This window comes from Syngnathus leptorhynchus, chromosome 5 (assembly GCF_054491065.1).
Source record: "Syngnathus leptorhynchus isolate UIUO chromosome 5, UIUO_Slep, whole genome shotgun sequence".
Lineage (NCBI taxonomy): Eukaryota > Metazoa > Chordata > Actinopteri > Syngnathiformes > Syngnathidae > Syngnathus > Syngnathus leptorhynchus.
Window position 1 is genome coordinate 10,731,402 of NC_141199.1, and position 20,759 is coordinate 10,752,160.

A 20,759-nucleotide genomic window follows, 5' to 3' on the forward strand; every position below is an offset into this window, starting at 1 on the left:
TTTTTCAAAATCCGTTACAAGCCCAGAGTGTAACTCTTTAAGAACGTCTCTCTACACTGAGGTTCATCCGCTGTCAATCAAACAGCCTGTGGCAACCGTTTGTCATGTCAGACATGTCAGACAGCAGACTACACAAACACATACAGTTTTGCTTGTTCCTCACACACAACAACTAAAAGTAGTTAGCTGTTACATAGTTTTTAAAACCATAGTCAGGCGAGAATCATTTATATCGTGAGGAGGAAAGAAACTCTCCAAACTCGTCCAGCATATCAAACCGCACTGATTTGTAACCGACAAAAAATCTGGCTGTGTCAAATCGTACGTGTAATTTAAAGTCCTTATATAGTTTTTAGACAAGTCTTTTTTTTTTCTCTCTTTCTCTTCCCTCTAGCTCTTCTCACCCACGCAGCGTGAGCTGTTTCAGAGAACATTATTATAATATGATGAGCACTGGCAGGTTAAGACCCCATAAAGTGAGAAATGACTTCTACAGGTCAGGTAGTTTAAATCGACTAGTAATGCAAAATATTGCTCCTCTACTTTCAGAGTTTCATTTGCACATCTTGAAATTAGTCACAACATATTGTCACAAATAGAAAATGTGGCTGAGACGTATGGGGATGGCTTTACACTGACTGTACAGTAGGTCGCCAAATGTAAGTCCTGTTTAGGTTTAGATTGTAATTACAGTCTGTTCTTTTTTAAAAAGAAGTGACATCTTATGTTTTTCCGCTTTTCAGGAAAACACTTCATGCATTACTGTGCGGCCCCATAACAAAATTAGCATCTTCTGGAAGCCAAGCATCTGGGATTTGTGCAAATCCAGTGTTGCTATTTTTACTCGCTGCTTATTATGTGCCTGAGGTCTGCTCTGGTGTCAGAAATTAGGAAGAAAATAGACACAAAAATGTGCTTGTGTAGGAAGATGTGTGCATGTGCGCTGTTATTATTCATCCATGACAGAATTTACATTGTCCTCTAAGTCAGCAGGGAGCGGCAATAAAGGCACGTACCTGTGTGCGCGTGCATGTGTGTGTTTGCTGCACTGTGGTCTATTTGACCCCCTCTCCACCTCTTTTCTTGTCTTCCAGCCTTCATTACCATTACCACGTTTCACACAGCTGCTGTCAGCCCACACACTGATGCAAATACAGTAGCGCACATCCCGAAACGACGGGATGGCCATGCGTTGTGCTTGCACGAATGAGTAAGTGTGAGAAAGGCAAGAAGGGCCACTGTCCATGTGATCACAGTCAAGCTGGGATCAAGTTGGGAACATAATTACGTTTCCATATGAGTATGTTGATATCTCATTGTTCAATCAGATGGGGGCGGGTTATGCATGATGATGGTGGAGAGATGAGCCGAGTCACAAACAAATCATCACTTGCAACAATGACTGCCAAGTTGACAATAATTCAACAAATGCAACAAAACGCTGCCCTTTGATTCGTTTGTGAAAGCACCATAGCTTCAGAAAGTAATACATGCCATGATTGCTTTTAGTTGTTATTGGATTTTTTGTGGGGACAAGTGTCACCCGGATGTTGTACGTTATTCCTGGTCTCTTCAAATACTATAGAACGCTGAGCTCAATTGGCGGTCCAGGATTTTAGCTCACTGGTCAGCGTTCTGCACTGTCAAACCAATGAAATGTTGATGGCCAGGGGGTTCAATTCCCGACTTGGGTACATGCTGCAAGAGTAGAACGCCACCAGTTACTCATATCCGCCTCCAACACTGGATGAACGTGAGTCCATGGCAAAGCAAATAATTAACTATTGAAGAATGTATACACAGTTCCGACTCATTTTGATATGCTGCAAAAGTGGCGTTGAAATGTCATATACAATTCTGTGAATGAGCTCTGACGTTTTTTGGGGGGATGGGGTTGTATTTATTTTTGTGATGCCACCAAAGAAAAGTACTCATGATGGTCAAGAGAATAAATGTGTTGCTAAGCGTTGGGCCATAGTCTCAGTCTTGGATGTTAAACAAGATAAAATTCAAAATAAGTCATCATCAATTATAAAATGAAAAATGGCACACTTCTTTGTACCACTTATGTATATGACTGGAAAATAATGTTACGGTTTTATGATTCTGGGTCAGAGTATTCCATTTTCCATGACTTCATCCGGCAAGCCTTAGAGGTAGACTCGCATCCCAGAATGATTATGTGCTACCTCTACCATATTTACAGGACACTGACCAAATTACTTATAAAGTACTGGACTGTATATTATCACACATGGGCAGCAGGCTTTTGTTTTCTGTTGTGCACTCAACTGAGTGCCGGTACATGTATTATGTATTTGTCTTGAGGTGAATAGATGAGGTGGGCACAGCAGCTCCTATTAACCTGCCATTTCACAGTCCACAAAGTACAATAATCGTGTGGCTGAAGACAAACATGCACACGCACGTGCACACAGCTATTTGCCATCCCTTTAACAGATTTAACAAAGGGGAGGAGGTGATTGCTTCGACCCCCCCATGTAATCACACCATCTGAAAGGGGCCTCAAAGGCAATCCCACACACTTGCACATAGAATGCTCTATATCATCTTTCCTTCTGGATTTGGTCATTATGGCACATTACATCCAATTCAAGTTGTTATTGTTAGGGTGAGATAACAAATAATCTCTGTAATGTATGTGCGTTATGTGTGTCAGACACGATCAACCCACCATCGAGAGACATATTTAACTTCACATGCCGGCATTGTCCACAATGGTTGTGTTCTCCAAGTGGAAAAAATGATTGATGGTGTGTGGGTAGGTTGATAAATGGGTGAAGAGCCAAATGGATAAAAAGGTGGGCAGATGGGTAGATGAATGGCTATGCAAATGGTCGGCTACCCATCCACATATTGTGTGTAGATGGTAACTAAATGATTGTGTAGGTTGACAAAGGGCTAGTTCACGACATGGATTGATAAAAATGTGTCATATGCATTTTAGCAGAGGTAGAGAGTTGCACACAGAAGATGACCTTTCGCTTTTTGCAAAGTATAGCAGACAAATTGCTGCATTAAGGAGGTGCATCATTCTGGCCAATTCAAGAAAAAGCCAAAAGACTCAAAGTGAAAATCAAGTTAAGAAAAACAAAAACGGCACAGTATCTGAGTAAATTAGAGGTTCACAATGCATGGGAAATCACACCATTTTTTTTCCCAAGCACATGTAATTCTAGGAGGTGTCACATTTGGACAGACAGAGTAGATATTAAGCCATTTAAATGACTTGTGACGGTATCCAACTGAAGATTATTCCTGGTTTAACATTTGATGTTCCACAACAAGCTGGTTGCGGTTCAGTTCTGCGCAATCAAGTGTGACATGGAAATCAAATCATCAAAGTGGTGGACCAGTGGTTAGCGCTGCCGCTTCTCATTTGCAGCACCGAGTAAGCATCCCAGCTGGCAATAATGTACAAGTCAACAATATGGGGCCGGTGAGACAAATGTATGCTGCTAAGTCACGAGAGGTTGCTGTTGCACGTCACTTGAAGGAGCTAAACGATGAAGGAAAGAAAGAGGGAGGAGCCAAGTGGCACTAGTCATTTGTATGATGATTTATTCATCCTTTATTCAGATGCTAACATCACTGCTAACATCGGAATATAATTTAATTGAAAATGGATTTCTTTTGGGAGCACCTTAGCAACATGGTTGGGGATGAAGTCAGATGATGCCATTTTTTTTTCTCTCTCCATCATGAGTGAGCAATGGATGAATCAAGAGGTGGACAGTCACTTCGATGCACTGTATGAGGCAGCTCTGTCATCCAATGGCCAATTAATAGCCAATCTACATTCCCACCCTTAGCTATGGTGACAATTAAGGGTAGTGACCAGGAGGACAAGATCCCGGATAGAAGCTGCTAAAATGAACTTCCTCTGCAGGGAGTCTTGGCTCGCCCTTTGCGACAGGGTAAAGGGCTCAGTCATTAGGGACGTGTTAAGAGTAAGACCACTGTGCCTCTACCAATTCTGGTGACTCAGCCAATTAGGCTACACTTACACGATGTTCCCCGGTGACTACGGCAACCCCGTTTGCCTGAAACCTAATGTTGCCTGGGATTTTGACCACCACCTTCATTCTTATTCAAGTCTTTTTTTTTCACGGCCTATCACAATATGTATGAAGTGCCTTGTGGGGATGTGGCTGCTGAATCCTGGAGGTTCAAAGGTGCAAGAGGGTTCCGCTTGCAGTTTAACACAGATATCAGTATGTTCCCTCTTGACCCATCACGTTCTGATTGGCTCACTCATGCATATACATTCTGTCAGGGCTAGATGAAACATGGATGCCATAAAACTCCCTTGCCAAGCCCGGCCCCAGAGTCCGCATCAGCATAAGCACGGGGGCTCACATAGTGGCGCTCAGTAAATAATAATTTTCTAATTCACTAATCCATCTCGTGGACCAAAACATGCAGAGGGAATGGCCTCCAAATTGTGTTAAGCCCCAGCTAGTGCTGTTGGATGCATCGTGTTTTATTACAGTCAACAAGGTTTCCCATGGAAATGTTTAAAAATCCCCATGCGTTCACTAACAATCATCCTGTTTTATCCTGAAAGCGACATAGTGTAAACCAAACCACAGCCACAACCAGTTGAAGCAATGGCTGGTCGCAAAGTTTTTTTTTGTTTGTTTGTTTGTGTGTGTGTGTGTGTGTGTGTGTGTGTGTGTGTGTGTGTGTGTGTGTGTGTGTGTGTGTGTGTGTGTGTTTGTTCTTATACCACTTCTCTAGCCAAAGCAATTAGAGGAGGAGCTCCAAGTGAGGGAAAAAAAGTTGGTGCACAGCCAAATGTTTTTTCTTTACAAGGTGAAATTGCCAATTGCACAGCATGCACATTACTGTGTTTTCAGTCTAGCACAAGTATAGTCATAAAAACATCAACAAAATATCAAATTTCCATCATATTTTTTTGCCACTCCAATGTGTTTCTTCCCTCTTCAAGCAAAAACATCAAAAGAGAAATGCCAATGGATGTATCATAAACATGGTCTGATGTTGTGTCGCAGCAGAAATGGGATTTATGCTCCATGAATTCTCATCGGTACAGAGGGGGCTTGGTGATTGGGATTTCCCACATTGATAGGATCCTTGTTGTATTTATTAGTCCTGGTTTTAAGATAAACACAGCAGCCTCTGCCCCTCAGCACGCGGCAACCTTCCTCCAAACTCCTCTCCGGAGAACCACTAAAGTCTGTGATGCGTATCGAGTTTACTGTCGGCGTGATTTGGGCAACTTGTGTTTCTATGGTAATTCTTGCAGTAATTGCTCCTTTGGCACCTTGGTAAGGTTATGAAGATGTACCTGCTGGTATTCGAATCACTTTGGTGTAAAAAAAATAAATAAATAAATAAAAGGCCCCTTGTGTGATAGGCATCATATACCTGACTTTACAGAATGAAGCTTAAGAATTGCCCTTCCTTCTCACTTTTTTTGCTCTCTCCATTCTTGTTTCTTTTTCTCATTTTGCCGAATTCTTCATTGTACCCGCTTACCAATTCCTTTGCTATTAGCTTCCTCCTACCTGTACACAGTTCCAATTCTCCACACATCTTATTTTCTCCTCTGATTACACTTTCCTCCATTGCATCTTTTCTCTATTATGTTCCTGTGATTACACTGCACTACACCTTCATTTATTTTCCCACATTTGCTTTTGTTCTAGCCACTCCATATGGCACCTGTAGGTAACACTCTCACTGTCTATCTCTTCTTTAACACTTCTCTCCTCAGCCTATCTCCTTTCCAATCTCTATCTTCTCCAATGGTTGCTCATCCGAGCAAAACATTTTCATTCTCCACCAACCTTCCTCTTGGCCTTCTACCGGACCTGTAGATTTGATGCCTACTTCAATGCCGCTGTTGTTTTTGTGAACCCACACTAAAATCTATACCGCACTAGACCCTCAGCCAATTCTCTTGTCTCACTCAGAAGCTCATTTGTCTTTTTTTGCGATATCTACTCACCATTTTGCCCCCTCACATTCCTCCCACAGCCTTATCCCTCTCTCCCACTTCTTGATTATTTTAGTGTAATCATAACTATGCCCATGTTCATAAATGTTATTAACTGAAGTCCAAGCAGAGGCAGGAACTGGTTTTGAACCAAATTGTTTCACAATGCTGCCATCTGTTGGAGAGAACTTGCACAGGAAGCATGAAGTTTTAAAATAAGTACTAGATCAGTCGATTCACACAGCCAGGCAAAGAAAAAAAAGTTCATGCTGACAGAAAACTAACATGGTGGTTTAATTTGATTGTCTGGTTCTTAATTTGTTCTTATTGTGAGGCAATGGTACTGTAACACGTCTGTCTTACAGTGTGCAGAGAAATTTGTGCTCGTACGTAATCATCCCTAAGGAGCTTTGGGCGGCAACTGTGTAGGCTCCAGGGCCAAATACAAATCTTGTGTCAGTATCTTAGGCGAGAATGCTGACTTGAAGTCAACTTTACACAAACCTACGCAGTCAAGCAAGACAAGCAAAACAAACTACACATAGAAAGGCCACAAAGTCACTTAACAGCACTCCAAAATGAATTCAGCCGAGGGCATTCTCAGATGTGCTGTAGCAACAATTCTTGACTTTTATGTGTTTACTTTTGAAACTGGACTAAATACACCAGGTCGCGATGTAGATGAGATTTCACCGAAAGCACGGTGGACTCAAGTTCTAAATAATATGGGGGAAAAAAAAACCTACAATGTACTTTTGAAGAGGAAAATGTTTTGTGAGTAACAAGCAGTACTGACAGAATAATTCTGAATTTGAAGATTCAATCGATGGATTGATCGAAAACTACATACAGCCATGATGTTTTTTTTATATGCAAATATTCTTGATACTATGTGATTATATTCTATTTCCACCCTTTGTACACTCTTAGCTGAACTTGTAGTTAAGCTAGAGCTGGATAAAGTAGAGAACCTCTAAATGTGTTCAGGCGTAGGAGAGTTTTGACTTCAATGGTTTGTGGGATATACGCATAAAAAAATGATTTGATAATCTAATGATATGTCAGCACATTATGCATGGATGGATCTTGATACGGTGATACTTTTACTGAGATCTGGGTTGAATCAATTTCCATGATTTAGGAGGATGTCATCATAAGGGATTGGGCTGTTCTTGGTGAAAGGCCCGAGGCAACTTGTTTGGAGGCTCAAATAGGCAGTGAATGCAACACTCATCCCTCCTGAGACAAAAACAGTCCAACAGGAAACAAGACAGGATGAGATAACGTCGCCTTCCGTGGCTCACTCATTCACTTGGACAGCTTGAGAAAGCAAAGTGTTTAAAAAAAAGTCACGCGAAACTTTGACTTGTTGATAATGAATAACTAACAATTATTCTTCTACATAGTCAGTGAAAGTTGCGGTAGCTTCAGCTTGCTGTTGACCTTTTCTTGTGTGTATTTTTTGAGCTTTGTGTGCTTCTTTTGCTTTCTAAACATGGACGCGCGGTTTGGGCTGTCACGAAGCTGCAGCTGCTGCGTTTGGAGTCAGGATCAGCTGTCGCAGTTGTTGGCACTCCATACCAGAGACTCAACGTGTGTGGTGGCAGTCTAAAACGCTCAATGTAAAAAAAGATTAGAGTCACTTAAACTGTGATCAATCATCACCTTCATTTGTGTGGACTTCTCTACTGTTTCCCACTCCCACCTCTGCAAATATCAAAATAACCCGTGTTATGGATGCTGGAGTCAACAGTGGTAAAACTGGACTTTTTCATCCTTGCCATGCAATAGCTTCTGATTTTTTATTTTTTTTTATTTTTGTTCAAATATTTTAGTTTTGGGAGCTTTGAGTTCTTTTGGCTATGTTTAAACATACCAATAATTTTGAAAATACTGTCCTCCATCTGAGACAGGGTCACAGTTTGGTTCAGCACCCTTAGCAAGACATCATCTTCGAGCTCCCCTGAGTTCGAGGTTGGCACAGTAGCAGCCCCTAGGCTGTTGAAGGCACACTTGCAGTCCTACTCGTTGTACGTCAGCTCATCCTCCAGTGCCTCTGCAAAGATAAAAATACAGGGCTCAGGGCTCATCAAATTTTAAATCAACAATATTTCAAATAACAACACACGACAAATATATTAGACATATGCACCCAAACATGCTAAGGTTCATATCATATTTTATCTTTGACCGCAAAAAAATACAGTCAATTTGCTAAAGGTTTTGGGCCATGTAATCACATCAAATTGATGATGATGATGATGATGATGATGATGATGATGATGATGATGATGATGATGATGATGATGATGATGATAGAACTTTACTCATCCGACAGCGGTTTGAATCATTTTTTTACTTAAAGAAAAAAACAAGAACAATACTTACATTACATTTCACTTTTTGAAATTGCACACATAATCTCCTGTCCAACCTCTGACCAATAATCCACTAAAAAAGGAAATACAGACAAAATTTCTGCTGAGTTGTCTCTCAAAAGATTCTTTCCATTCAATACTTGACTTTTAAAGGTCCAGATGGATGGAGGGAATCAGTCCTCTGGAAATACAATCTCTTTACTGACGTTATCTGATCAAATTGTACCGGGAGGTCCGCTTTAATCTCTGTGTTCACTTCAGTTGAGGAGGGACGTGTCAACAGGCAGCATCCCCAGAGGCTCCTCACTGTATCAAGGTGTATGACCGTCCCGTGTGTACATGTGTACAGTAGTGATTTGGGTCAAAGGTGTCAGTTCATCTGATAGCATCGCTGTATAACCTCAAAATACATTTAGACCATTTGGAACATTGCGAATGTAACGATGCATTGCTCCATTTTCTCTCGTGCTTGTCCTCAACAGATGTTTCATAGTTGAGCTTTGGTGACAGTCGTTTTTCACCCTTGGACTACAGATCACTTCACATTCACAGCTGTAGACATTTTGGAGTCCTCAACTAACCAAACAAGGATATTTTGGGCATGTGGGGGAAAAAACTGCACCCACATCTCATGACTCACTTCTGACTGTGAGGCAGGTGAAAAACCTTGAGTGTTATGGTACTTCACATCTTCACATTGTCCTTTTACATCAAAACAACTTCTATCAAAATAAAAAAGAAAAAGCTTTGTGTCCAGCGCTGTACTTTTAAATAAAGTTCTGAGGTGGGGGGTGTAAATGGAAAATAGATGAATCAGCATAGTAACAAATGGAACAGTGCCAGTTTTAATGTTGTAAAAGTAATTACTTTATTGAATTTTTACTTAATTACAATCAGTCTAGCCGTAACACTGCAATGGTGCTACTTTGTTCCACAAGCAATTTTCATTTATTAGGTCTAAATCCTACATGCTGCATATCCATAAAATCTATATTAGTAATATGCAATCCTTTTGCAAAGACAGTATTGAGAGCTCAACTTGATTGCTTAAGTGTGGCGATAAAAAGGTAAATCGAGTCATTCAATATCTTTTAACTCTACTACACTGGGTACTTAATTGTTGATAGCACATGAATTAAGTATAGTAATGTGCATTTCCCCCACTTTTCTTGAATATAAACATAATATACTGTACGCTAGTTAAACTTTAATTTTAATCATATGCCACGGATGTGAAAGGAAAGGATTTTTATCAGGTGCTGTTTATCAGGTTACTTTAGGCTATATTGAGATGCAGACGCACAGACATATGAGCACTCAATTTTGGCATCCAAGGAGGAGCAATCTAGACAAATATTGTGCACTTCTCTTTTTATTGTGCCACTCTTGCTCCTAAATGTCATTAAAAGACAACAGTTTCAGACCTATTGTGTCAATGATGATGGCAATCAAGCAGTACACTGATATGTGTTATTCCCTTCCCCATTCTACTCACAACCTCAAGGGACCATATATGTATTGTTAGCTGCAGATTAGTATGACACGCAGTATTAAAGCAGTTTTTCTTTGGCATATCAACAAAAATCTCTCATCTTTGGCAAAGATAGCCAATTTGATATTTAGAATTTTTTATGACATGAATTATTTCCTGTTATCCCTTTTTTTCAATGATGTAAATGGGATAAATAGTGATCAATTGACAAGGTGACAAGCAATGCAATGTATGAATTTTTGGAAGAGCTATTCATGTTTGAGAATTGCATAACAAGGCACAAAGTTAAGCACAAATTCAATTTATACGCTTGCCATATTACCTGAAAATATAGACAAACCAAAATCATATGTGTGTCTTCAGGATTAGGATTCCTTCACTTTGTCATCATAAGTGCCGCTTCCCTTGTAAGATGCAACATAACCACTACTGTCTGGGATGTCCTCTCGACCAAGTTTTCCCTTTCCTTTTCCCGAATCATCAAATCGCTCCTTGTGTGTTCCTGTGTACTTGGACGTGTCGGTCAGTCTGTCCACAGCCGCTGCCTTTGCTGTTCTCTAATCAAACAATAAAATCATCAAATAATTTACACACACAAGGTAATTTCTCAGTCACATCACTGCGATTGTAACATTGTTTGATTTGACTGAAATTGGTAAGCACGTGTTGTCTCATCCACTCGGTTGTGCCTCATGTGGAGCACCAAGCTCTTCATCTGCAGAAGGAGGCATGAGTGCAGTGGAACTAATGACAATGTACTCACAGTGATTCCAGCATTGGCAGGCTCCTTGCCAACAATGAGCCCATAGAGGAGCTGGAGAGCTTCCTCTTTACTCTTGCCTTTGAAGCGCTTCGGGCCCAGCTCAGTCAAGGCCATGATGAACTGCTCAAATGTGATTACACGAGCTGACTTGGACCTGAGGAAACATGTAATACCGTTATAGGCTCCTCTGAGAAAAATCTTTCGAGTGCCAGAGGACGGATATACCATCAGATTCTTTATGTAATGCAGGAATGTGAAATTGCAACAGGTTCTTTAAATAGTCAATGTAATCTTTGTGCGGCACCTGCATGTGTTCAAATGATTTCTGTGATTTGCAATTACCATTATCCTATCCTGGTGGCATTCCACATAAGAATCACGTTTTAATAAACACATGAATTTAGATCAAGGGATGGCAAGTCACAGCCTGCTGGCAAGATAGATTTCTTCTTTGTGGGAGGAGAACTTGCTTTAGGTTTTAATCATATCTGATGGTGTAGGTCAGGGTATTTGCTTTTCTTTTAAATGCTTCATAAAACAGTTGAATTTTTTTATTTCTTTAAATGGCACTATTGGTTTAAAGAAAGGTGTTTCGGAAATGGCAAGTGAGCGTGCTTTCGGCTCAAAGGCGAACAGAGAGTGCTATCTCGAGGGCGCAATAAACTCAACTGGTCTATGAAACATTTTGAAACTTCATTTTCCCATCGCCAGCAGCATCCCATGGGATCACATCGGATTTGTGGAGTGATACTTCATTTGCTTTCAACAGACTAAATGAATATTGCGTGTTAAACTAAATCTGTTAATGGTTTGTCATGTCACGTATCCTTTACTAAGTTAGATTTGCCCTGTTACAAATGTCTGCTAACAATGCTGCATTGAAAACATTACTTGACTTTGGTGAAGACGATGTCAACATCTGTAGTGGTGACATTCTTGCCGTCAATGATGAGACAGTCCTTGCAGATTTTGGCAAAGTTCTTGCCGTTCATCTCCTTCCCCGTCGCCTTGGTGTCACCATGAATGGCAAATTTGTGGAAGGACATCTCCACCTCTGCTGTCGACACAGAGCCCTCAGCCATGCTGACAAACACACTGTGGATACGCATAGAATTACTATTTTGGGGAATGGAAAAGACCACAGCTCAATTTTTGTTGAAGGAAAACTTGATTGGCATGTTAATCAGTTGAAGTGGTTATTTTGTTTGGCTCAGAATTGTTTAGAAGCATGCAGCCGCAGTTTCACATCCATCACAGTTCTGTTACTCAAGATGATCGCAGGCCAGTTTAATTCAATCATCCCCATTTACAAATGGCCCCTCTTCGGCCCACTCTGTGCAGGATAACAAATGAAGGTCGTTTGCTTTCTTTTTTCCCTCAGCTCAAGACACAGACATAGATACAGCCATCGTATATGTTTCAGTTATGCTTATCTAAACCTATCTAAAGTCGGATGCAATTTTGAATTGCCTTACATGATGTCATGATCAACATCACCTCATAGATGACAGGATTAATTAGCTTACTAGAATATTCAAACATACACACTATAAAAAGAAACAGCCCAAAAAGTAATAGCAAGTAGATAAATAACACTAAGATATATTTCTCAAAATTATTTGACATATATATTATTTATGTTGCTGGAGGAAAGAAAGTGCAATTCTATGGCATATAAATAATGTCCTCCTGGCAGTATTCCCTGTTGCATTGTCCCTCCGGGCATCCACTGCAAAGAAAACAAAGTGTACCTGGTGCTGTAGGCTGCAGGATTGCTTGCCCGTGGATATTCTAAGGAAATCCCGGAAATCGCTCACGGCTGTTCAACCTTCTTGTCCTCCTCCTTCTCTCTTTTTTCCTCCACTTCCTTTCCTCCACTCTGCCACTCCCAGGCTCTTTAGCGGTGACGACATCGATGCAGATGCTTGGATAGGAGGAAGAGAGAAGGGGAGGAGGGAGAGAGTACCACCCAGCACCATCAGTGACATCATCGTCACTCAGCTTCTGTCTCTTTTTGGCTCATAAAACATGCTGTTAGTATACCCTATTAGTTATTCTAATCTACTGTATTTGTATTACCTGCTATTCTACAGTTTTCTGTGCATTTTCTGCGGTACAACCGTACTTGTATTTTGTCCATCATGCATATGTGACAGCTTCTATTTGGGTCACAATGACAGTAGTAGGCTTGTTTACACATGATGAGAGTCATCCTCGAAAGGACAAAGCACACTGACAACATAGCTGACCCATAAATCCCATCACACTCTTTCATGATGGTAAGCCTGAGCTATAGACACAAACCTTGAATATAACAAAATCTAATAAAAAATAAAAAATAAAAAGTATTGCCCATTATTATTATTATTATTATTATTATTATTACCAATTACCATGGTCTGCAGAATCCTGATCATCAGGTGTGTTGCAACAGGACACAAAGCTGTATTGTCAAGCTATTGTAGTGTCAAAACCACTTTTATCCAGAATCAACTTCGAACTGTTTCATTTATTAGGGTTTTTAGCTGTGATTTTCTTTTCACACATTTATAACCATGGTGGAAGTTGAATGCTTGTTTTGTCCCAGTGTGATGAATGGTTTTGAGTATTGGTCATAAGACAACGTTTTTTTTTCTGTTTGACTTGCTCATTTTCTTATCATCCGAAAGGATTCTCTTCCCTTCCTACCATCTGTCCTGTCATCTCTGGTTTGGCATCCTATGGGAGCATCAGAGCTGGGTTGCCCTCCTTTGAGCATCATTATGAGAATTATCTCCGCTCTTTCCTCTTCTAGACATATGCTTGCATAGCCCGCCTTCTCGCCGACTCTTGCTTGTTTCCACAAACACATCAGAGGGATCCACTCCATGTGACAGACCTCCATCTCATCACAGCTAATTTGCCACATGTTCCTCGTGACTCATCCAAGAAGTTCCACCTACATACTCTACTTTGGCAACGCCTCTAAAAACCGATTCAGCAACAACATCACTTGTTTTGGTTCTGTGCCATGTATGCTGCAGCAAGATTTCACAAAATGTAAGCACCTGATTATTCATACTTGTATGAGCCAACTGAAAGATTCCTTCACAAGGGCGAGTAATTATTTCCTAAATTGCTGTCAAATGCCCACAATGCACACTTCATCTAAATCCTGCATATTGTCACCTTGCATTATTTGTCCACATTTATTTGCGTGGGTGCCCACATCCTGACAGCATGTTTTCTGTTCATGGTACACAAGAGTTGTTTTGAAAACACGCACCATCATGAAACTCAACCAGCTCAGTCACATGGAAACTGGGAAACAGCTAGAAGCACAGAAACCTTTTGCTGAGAAATTCTGTATAAAAACACAATGAGCAAGTCGTGACAGTGCACCTGATACTCAGCGATTTCGAGTCTGTTCATTTACAGCACAGTGCAAACATCTTGGGTCTCTATTGGTTTGCTGATTTAAAGATCTTTTTTGCAGTCAATCATTTTGACACGGTAAAACTGTAAATAGCAGGGACTTGCGAGGGTTAGCAATAATATCAATTTGGGTTCCATTCAATTTGGCTTCTAGAGAGAGCTTACTGCAGCTGTTTTATTGTTATTGATTTCCTCTGGCCTTCATGGTAGGGAAAAAAAACAGTATGTCCAATAAATGGGTATATCCCGAACACAAAAAAAAAGAACATACGTATACAGCAAGAAGGAGTTTATGGATCTTAAGTGCTTTTTTTTCAGCTGCCACTGCCTTGGATTATCTTTAATGTTTTATATATTCTGAATTTATAAAAGCGTGCTCTGGGTCCACAAAAATCTAAAGTACAGTACAGTTTCTTGCTGACCCGTATGTCAATGGATAAACTAAAATGTGTAAAGGTCGCTGACTGCTACTTCAACACAGACGACGAAGAAACTTAGTTGTGGGTGAGGAGACAGTCTGTCTGCTTGTAGTGTACACAAAACCTCCCCTTTCGAAATGTCAGCATAAAAAAGCAGGATGTCACCGTGTTTGGTCACTTCAGCTTCAGATGCTTCTTGATTTATTCAGAGAGATCTACATTTGCTTAAAAGAGTCTACACGCATTTGTTCTAAAAGCATTATGGCTGAGTCGAGTTTCCCTTTACCTCCAGAAGCCATCTGTCCTCTCTGTGTGGATGCACTCAGAGACCCGGTCACCATCCCATGTGGGGACACTTACTGCTTGGAGTGCATCAAGATCTACTGGGATCAGTTTGACCACATGGGGGTTTACAGCTGCCCCCAATGCAGAGCAACCTTCACGCCGAGACCAGTGCTGAAACGCAATTTACCGGATGTCTACCACGAGCCCCGCCGGCAACTTCCAGAGCTCACACCTTTCCCCTATATGCACCGGGAGTCCTTCTGTGATTTCTGCGTGGGTCGGCGGAACAAGGCAGTCAAGTCATGCCTCATGTGCTTGGCTTATTACTGTGAAACGCACGTGAAGCCACATTACGAGTCGTCCACCTTCAAGCGACACAAGCTGGTGGATGAAACGGGCCACCTGGACAGGAAGATCTGCCCACAGCATGAGAAGGGCCTGGAGCTGTTCTGTCGCTCTGACCAGATGTGCATATGTGTCTTGTGCACTGTTCGAGAGCACCGCGGCCACAATATCACCTCTGCGGAGGAGGAGCGCATCGACAAACAGGTATAGTGGGCCTTGTGAACTAAAAGGCACTTCCACAGAAGCTGCTGGAGATTAGGACGGTCTGGTCATTGGCTGGGGCAGGAAGATTGTTACACGAAACAGTACTGATTCAGACCTTACTCACTTTGTTGGTCAAATTAAACAAAAATTGGAGACATCTAAAATTAGTAACGGGAAAATGAAGCTTCAAATATGTTTCATGAACCATACACAAGACTTCTAGATCACCCTGTTTGTTAAAGTAAAATGTCATACTGAACCCCCCAAAACCTTCATATGGTCAGCCTACAGTAGCTCCAAAGTAGGAAGAGATGGGATTTATAAAGTCTTTCTTTTTATCCTTTTTTTCTGCCAGAAAGTTCTGGTGGTGACACAGTCTGAGGTCCAGCACATAATTCAGGAGAGGATGAAAGAGCTGCAGGAGCTCAAGCATAATGTTGATGTTCTCAAAGTAAGACCAGTCAAGCTTAACACTCTGATAGATAGCAAGTCATTCCAAAATTATATTTTTATGTACCTTAAACATTCTGACAAAGTGACCTTACCTGTCTGTTAGAGCTGTGCCCAGCGGGCCCAAGTCGAGAGTGATAAGACGTTCCATGAGATGCTACAAGCAGTGGAACGCTGGAAGGCTGAAATCCATCAGATGATAACAGCCAACATGCAGGCGGCTATGTCCCAAGCTGATGGCTATGTGGAGCGTCTGGAACAGGAGATAATGGAGCTGCAGAGAAGAGATGCAGAGCTGAGGCAGATTCTTGAAACAGAAGACAACATTCACTTCCTGCAGGTCACCAATTGTCATTTATTTCGGAATAATTTCAGAATTTGGTCAATGGAGTTCTTTTCAATTACCCAAAATGTAGCACTGTGAAATGTTTCAGTTTAAGTGCTTTAATATTTTTTCCTTGTTTTTTTTTTTATTATTTTTACTTGATTGTGTAACTCTTGTCTTGTTTTGTTGAACAGAACTTCCCAACTCTGTGCGTTGCTCCAGAAGCCATGGTACCCAAAGTGCTCATCAACCCTCAGTTCTCTTTCAGCGAGATGAGCAAAACAGCCTTAGAAATGAAGGAACATCTTGATGATATCTGTAAAAAAGAACTCAGTAAAATCTCCAAAACAGGTTTGTCCCCCAAAAACATTGTGTTTGCTGCTCACTGTGCAGCAGACAAATGTCATTTTCCTCCTTTTAACAGTAAGCGAAACACCTGTGTACATCCTTTTGCCAAGAAATGGAGACAAGCGAATCAAAGGTACGTGTAAACCAAAACATCAAGTTATAGTGATATGATTGAGCAAATACATATGTGAAGACAAAACAAATTGTGAAAAATTCACGTGGTATGATATTTGCTTGCTTCATTTTCTCCCAAGAAATCTGTTCCATAAAATGTGTCTTCACTATGCTAATTAACTTCTTGCATTGCTCATGACTTGTTTTTGTTGTTTGATCATTACAACCACTATCACAGTGGCCCAACAAAAATGTGGTACTCTGTTGGTGCTACATTCAGGTACCTGGGGGAACTGGATACTGGACGGGCTGAACATTTGACCTTTACAAAATGGTTTTAATGTGTTGCTTAGCCATCAAAATTGAATGTTACTCCAAAATGAGGCACAATTTGAAAGGGGGACTTTACAGTTGTTTAAAATAAATTGCACAAAGCATTGTGTTGATTCTTTTGTTTAGGAAAATGGGCTCATTTGATCTCAATTTATCACAGTAAATGTTTCATATTCTCTTGCTGCAACAGTTCCTAACAGAGTGGATTTTCAGGAGCCAAAAACAAGATCAGACTTCTTGAGATGTAAGTAGTTCATTGTTCAACCTTACCTTCAAGTGTTGGCCCAACGCTGCCCTGAGAATCATCATCATGTTACTCTCTCTGGCCCTATCTATAACTACTATCATGGATTGATATGGGTTAATTGTGATTGTTGATTGCAGTTAAGTGAAGGAATGTGTTTGCTCTCAGATGCCTGTAAGATGTCCTTCGATGCCAATACAGCCTATAAAGAGCTGGTCCTGTCAGATGGAAACCAGAAGGTCACCAGGAAGAAGACAGTCCAGTTTTATTCTGATCATCCGGAGCGCTTTGATGGCTTCTCCCAAGTGTTGTGCAAGGAGCCACTTAGTGGCTTCAGATTTTACTGGGAAGCTGAGTGGAGTGGCGAGTTTTCCCTTGGGGTGGCCTACAAAAGCATCAGTCGCAAGGGGAAGAACTCACACAGCCTGCTGGGCTACAACAACAAGTCTTGGAGTCTTCTCTGCTCCGACTCGGGATATTCCGCGTGGCACAATAAAGCAGACTTTGACCTCGCCAATGCACCTCGAGCGTCACGAATCGGCGTGTACCTGGACTATGGCGGCAACACGGTGGCATTTTACTCTGTCTCAGAAAGGATGGAGCTCATCCATAGATTTAAAGCTCGCTTCAGCGAACCTTTGTATGCGGGCTTTGGTGTAGGCTCATCAGTTACCCTTTGTCAACTCAAACAAAGTCCCACACCTTACTAAAATACTCAAATATGGTCAAATTATTTTATGTTGTGCAGTGCATGCTGTATTAGTAATCTTATCATTTTAAAATATGTGCAATCATTTCATCGTGACAGCTTCATAAGAAAAATCTGATTGCTAGTGTTCAGTCCTCTCCTTTTCACCAAACAGTTGATTTTACAAAGTTTAGATAAGATTCCGAACTAGACGCTGACTTCATCATTGCAGCACAGGGTGTGGCTGTACTAGCAGATCCAGTTTGGCAGGGTGTTGAGTTAAAACAAAATTAAAACTAAGAGTACCACGCTGAAAAGCAAGTTTTGTCTCAGAACTAAGGTGGGGGAGACCACCTACGTGCTTCTCTTAATGGGGTAAGGCCTGCATTGAATTATGTATGAGTTACTAAGCAAACAATATCGGATTTGTGACGCATAATGCGGATCGATCAACTTATGATTCAAGAATTGAAATGAAGCAAATAGAGAATGTAATTTTCACAAATACTATTACGGTTATCTATCAAAATGTAGGTGCAGTTTCAGTTGAAAACCAAAAAAAATGTGTTTCATTAGGAAATATCTTCATTGTTTAGTGAGTGCATGACAGGGCTTAACTTTTGCTTTGGGAAAATTTTTCTCAATGCAAGGTTGTAAAGTGGTTGACCTTTGTGTGTGTGTGCGTGTGTGTGCGCGTGATAGTCTCCTTTGAAAATGTCAAAGGAGTTTTTCCTCTCTTTGAATAAGTGTTACAAAAATACACTGAAAAAATGCTGTATTTTTTTGAAGGCCTTTATTTTGTATTCAGTCCTCAGTTATGTTTTTCCTTTCCAGTTGTACTTGGCAGGGGAACCTAGCATGGGTCATTACTACCTTTCTTCTCCTAACCTGCCTGCTGGTGTCTGTCGTCATCTATCTTCTACCCCACTGCCAGTACATTTCCGAAAAGGTAATTTTATGAAATTTCTCAAAGAGAATGCTGTGTTGCCATCTAGTGGATAAATGCTAAGCCACAATGTTTCCTTTTGTTGAGGATTCAATACAGGCCAACGACTCCAGGGGATACGGCTGCAATACAAAACCCATTGTATTGACTGATGCTATGGCTGTAAAGACAATGGCATCGGATACAAACTTCAGTCAGGCTTGGAGCGATGCAGAAGAAAAGGCTCGAAAGCCAGCCCACGCCTACATTGAGAAACGGCATACTGTGGCCATATACATGTATACAAAGTCTTTGGATAAGCATTCCAACAATAAATTAAACACTGGGCAAGTAAGTGGACATCAAAGGAGCAAAAATGAAACCATTTCTATTCATTCAAAGCTTTATTCTTCTCTGAGTGAAGCCATTCAGGTTTTGAAACACAGTCAAGTGACATGTCTCAAAGCCAACTACCGAACACAAAGACCTTTACATGTGGACATTTCTAACAAGCAAGTCCGGTTTGGCTCCTTTACGTTAGCTTCTGATAAAAGGAGCCTTGAAAGGAGCTCCACGTGTTTTGAGATGAACACGTGTTTCGGTGCCGACATCAACCATTACTCTGCGCTGGAAATGAATCATCAGGTATTGATTCCTCCATATGAGGTCTTTAAAGTGTCTGGTGTCCACCCTGACATGACTGAGGACTGTAACGTCACCTACATGTTGGACAGCAACCTTGACTGTGTGTATGATACAGAGAGACAGATGTTACATCCAATATCTGTAGCTCCAGAAGAAGGATTGTGGTGGATTGCCATTGTCACTTTTGCCATCACTCTCTATCTTATATTCTCTGTCATAATTGTGAGGGCAAATCAAAAGAAAACTCATCAGCAGAGTATTTATTATTTCCAACCTGTAAACTACTGGCATGCTGAGGTGGTTATGAAAGCTCCCTCGTTTACTGTTGGATAAATTTCATTTACCGTATTTTCCGGACTATAAGGCGCACCTAAAAACCTACAATTTTCTCAAAAACCGCCAGTGCTCCTGATAGTCCGGTGCGCCTTGTATATGGACCCAATTCCTAAATTTAAACTGTCCCGAAGCATTGTGTCATGAAATCAATCATAAGTGGCCCGCTGAAGACTATGAATCATGAATCAAAAAGTCTATGATCATTATTTTGTGATTATTAAGTAATTTGTTACGTCTGAAATTGAAATAAAAATGATACAATAGAGAACGATTTGATTTGGATTAAAAATCTGATATGATGCATTAATGGTGCACTTTATAGTCCGGTGCGCCTTATATAAGGACAAAGTTTTAAAATGGGCCATTCATTGAAGGTGCGCCTCATAGTCCGGTGCGCCTTGTAGTCCGGAAAATACGGTATGTTGTGTTCTTCCTTCATAATCATCATTGATTCTCTTTTTTTGTATTTGTTAATGTTTTTATGAAGCTTGTCTGTACGTGTCAGACATTCATGATGAGTCACACCAAATATTTCAAATAACAACACAAAGTACATTATAAAAGTCAATTAATAAAGACTGCATTTCCATAATATGTTCTCTTTTATTAAAATACGATGTGAAATGGTTTTACAAAAGCTGTTCTAACAGCCTTCCTATCGAAATAAATTGTATTGATGTGATGTTCGTATCTGGGCATTCAAGGAATGTTAAACAATACTTTAAGATTTAGTCCTGTTTTCAAAATAGGGGTGAGGAGGCAAATGTATGTATTTGCCACAAAGGCCTCAAAGGAGATGTGTTTAATTTGTTGACTATGTTGGTTCAGCATTTTAACAACTGGACTACATACCATTTGACTGTTGCTTAGTCACTAAAGATGTTGCTGGACCAGCTTCAGTAATTCATATCTCCCCACCCAATACACTTGTTCATTGTGCTTATTATATCTTATTACAGAACTGCCATATTTGGTGGTGGTCTGTGTTGAGACTATTACAGCAACTCACACATCATTCAAACAAAATTTGTAAATCTATGATTTTCTATTTTCTTGTGTTTGGTTTGT

The 20,759-nt window shown here is 40.6% G+C and overlaps 3 protein-coding genes across 4 annotated transcripts; 2 read left to right on the plus strand and 1 right to left on the minus strand.

Annotated features, from left to right (window-relative positions):
- Positions 1-9,264: 9,264 nt before the first annotated feature.
- tppp2 (tubulin polymerization-promoting protein family member 2) lies at positions 9,265-12,475 on the minus strand. The gene is made up of 4 exons (XM_085912336.1): positions 12,368-12,475; positions 11,508-11,711; positions 10,617-10,770; positions 9,265-10,410 (listed from the first exon to the last, which is right to left on the minus strand). Exons 2-4 carry the CDS (start codon positions 11,696-11,698, stop codon positions 10,219-10,221), a joined length of 537 nt encoding a protein of 178 aa, XP_085768462.1. The 5' UTR covers positions 11,699-11,711; positions 12,368-12,475; the 3' UTR covers positions 9,265-10,218.
- Positions 12,476-14,638: 2,163 nt separating this feature from the next.
- On the plus strand, positions 14,639-17,809 carry ftr84 (finTRIM family, member 84). Its single transcript, XM_085912119.1, has 7 exons — positions 14,639-15,283; positions 15,639-15,734; positions 15,840-16,073; positions 16,253-16,409; positions 16,483-16,539; positions 17,044-17,097; positions 17,266-17,809. The coding sequence occupies exons 1-7, from the start codon at positions 14,639-14,641 to the stop codon at positions 17,805-17,807; spliced, it is 1,785 nt and encodes a 594-aa protein (XP_085768245.1). The 3' UTR covers positions 17,808-17,809.
- A 20-nt stretch (positions 17,810-17,829) lies between these two features.
- Positions 17,830-20,283, plus strand: LOC147056868 (ecto-ADP-ribosyltransferase 5-like). 2 transcript variants are annotated; one of them, XM_085912121.1, is made up of 3 exons: positions 17,830-18,160; positions 18,620-18,734; positions 18,819-20,283. In XM_085912121.1, exons 1-3 carry the CDS (start codon positions 18,156-18,158, stop codon positions 19,686-19,688), a joined length of 990 nt encoding a protein of 329 aa, XP_085768247.1. In that variant the 5' UTR covers positions 17,830-18,155; the 3' UTR covers positions 19,689-20,283. The 2 variants fall into 2 exon arrangements, with proteins under 2 accessions (XP_085768247.1, XP_085768246.1); XM_085912120.1 differs by having other exon boundaries at positions 17,832-18,734.
- Positions 20,284-20,759: the final 476 nt, after the last annotated feature.

Excerpts from the sequence above, each read along its gene's own strand:
- tppp2 (XM_085912336.1), bottom strand. The coding sequence starts at position 11,698 with ATGGCTGAGGGCTCTGTGTCGACAGCAGAGGTGGAGATGTCCTTCCAC. Across the intron at positions 10,771-11,507 it reads ATCGTCTTCACCAAAGTCAA|GTCCAAGTCAGCTCGTGTAA; the intron begins GTAATGTTTTCA and ends ATGTTTCCTCAG. Across the intron at positions 10,411-10,616 it reads CTGCCAATGCTGGAATCACT|AGAACAGCAAAGGCAGCGGC; the intron begins GTGAGTACATTG and ends TTGTTTGATTAG.
- ftr84 (XM_085912119.1), top strand. The coding sequence starts at position 14,639 with ATGCTTCTTGATTTATTCAGAGAGATCTACATTTGCTTAAAAGAGTCT. Across the intron at positions 15,284-15,638 it reads AGGAGCGCATCGACAAACAG|AAAGTTCTGGTGGTGACACA; the intron begins GTATAGTGGGCC and ends TTTTTCTGCCAG. Across the intron at positions 16,410-16,482 it reads CAGTAAAATCTCCAAAACAG|TAAGCGAAACACCTGTGTAC; the intron begins GTTTGTCCCCCA and ends TCCTTTTAACAG.
- LOC147056868 (XM_085912120.1), top strand. The coding sequence starts at position 18,603 with ATGTTTTTCCTTTCCAGTTGTACTTGGCAGGGGAACCTAGCATGGGTC. Across the intron at positions 18,735-18,818 it reads GCCAGTACATTTCCGAAAAG|GATTCAATACAGGCCAACGA; the intron begins GTAATTTTATGA and ends CCTTTTGTTGAG.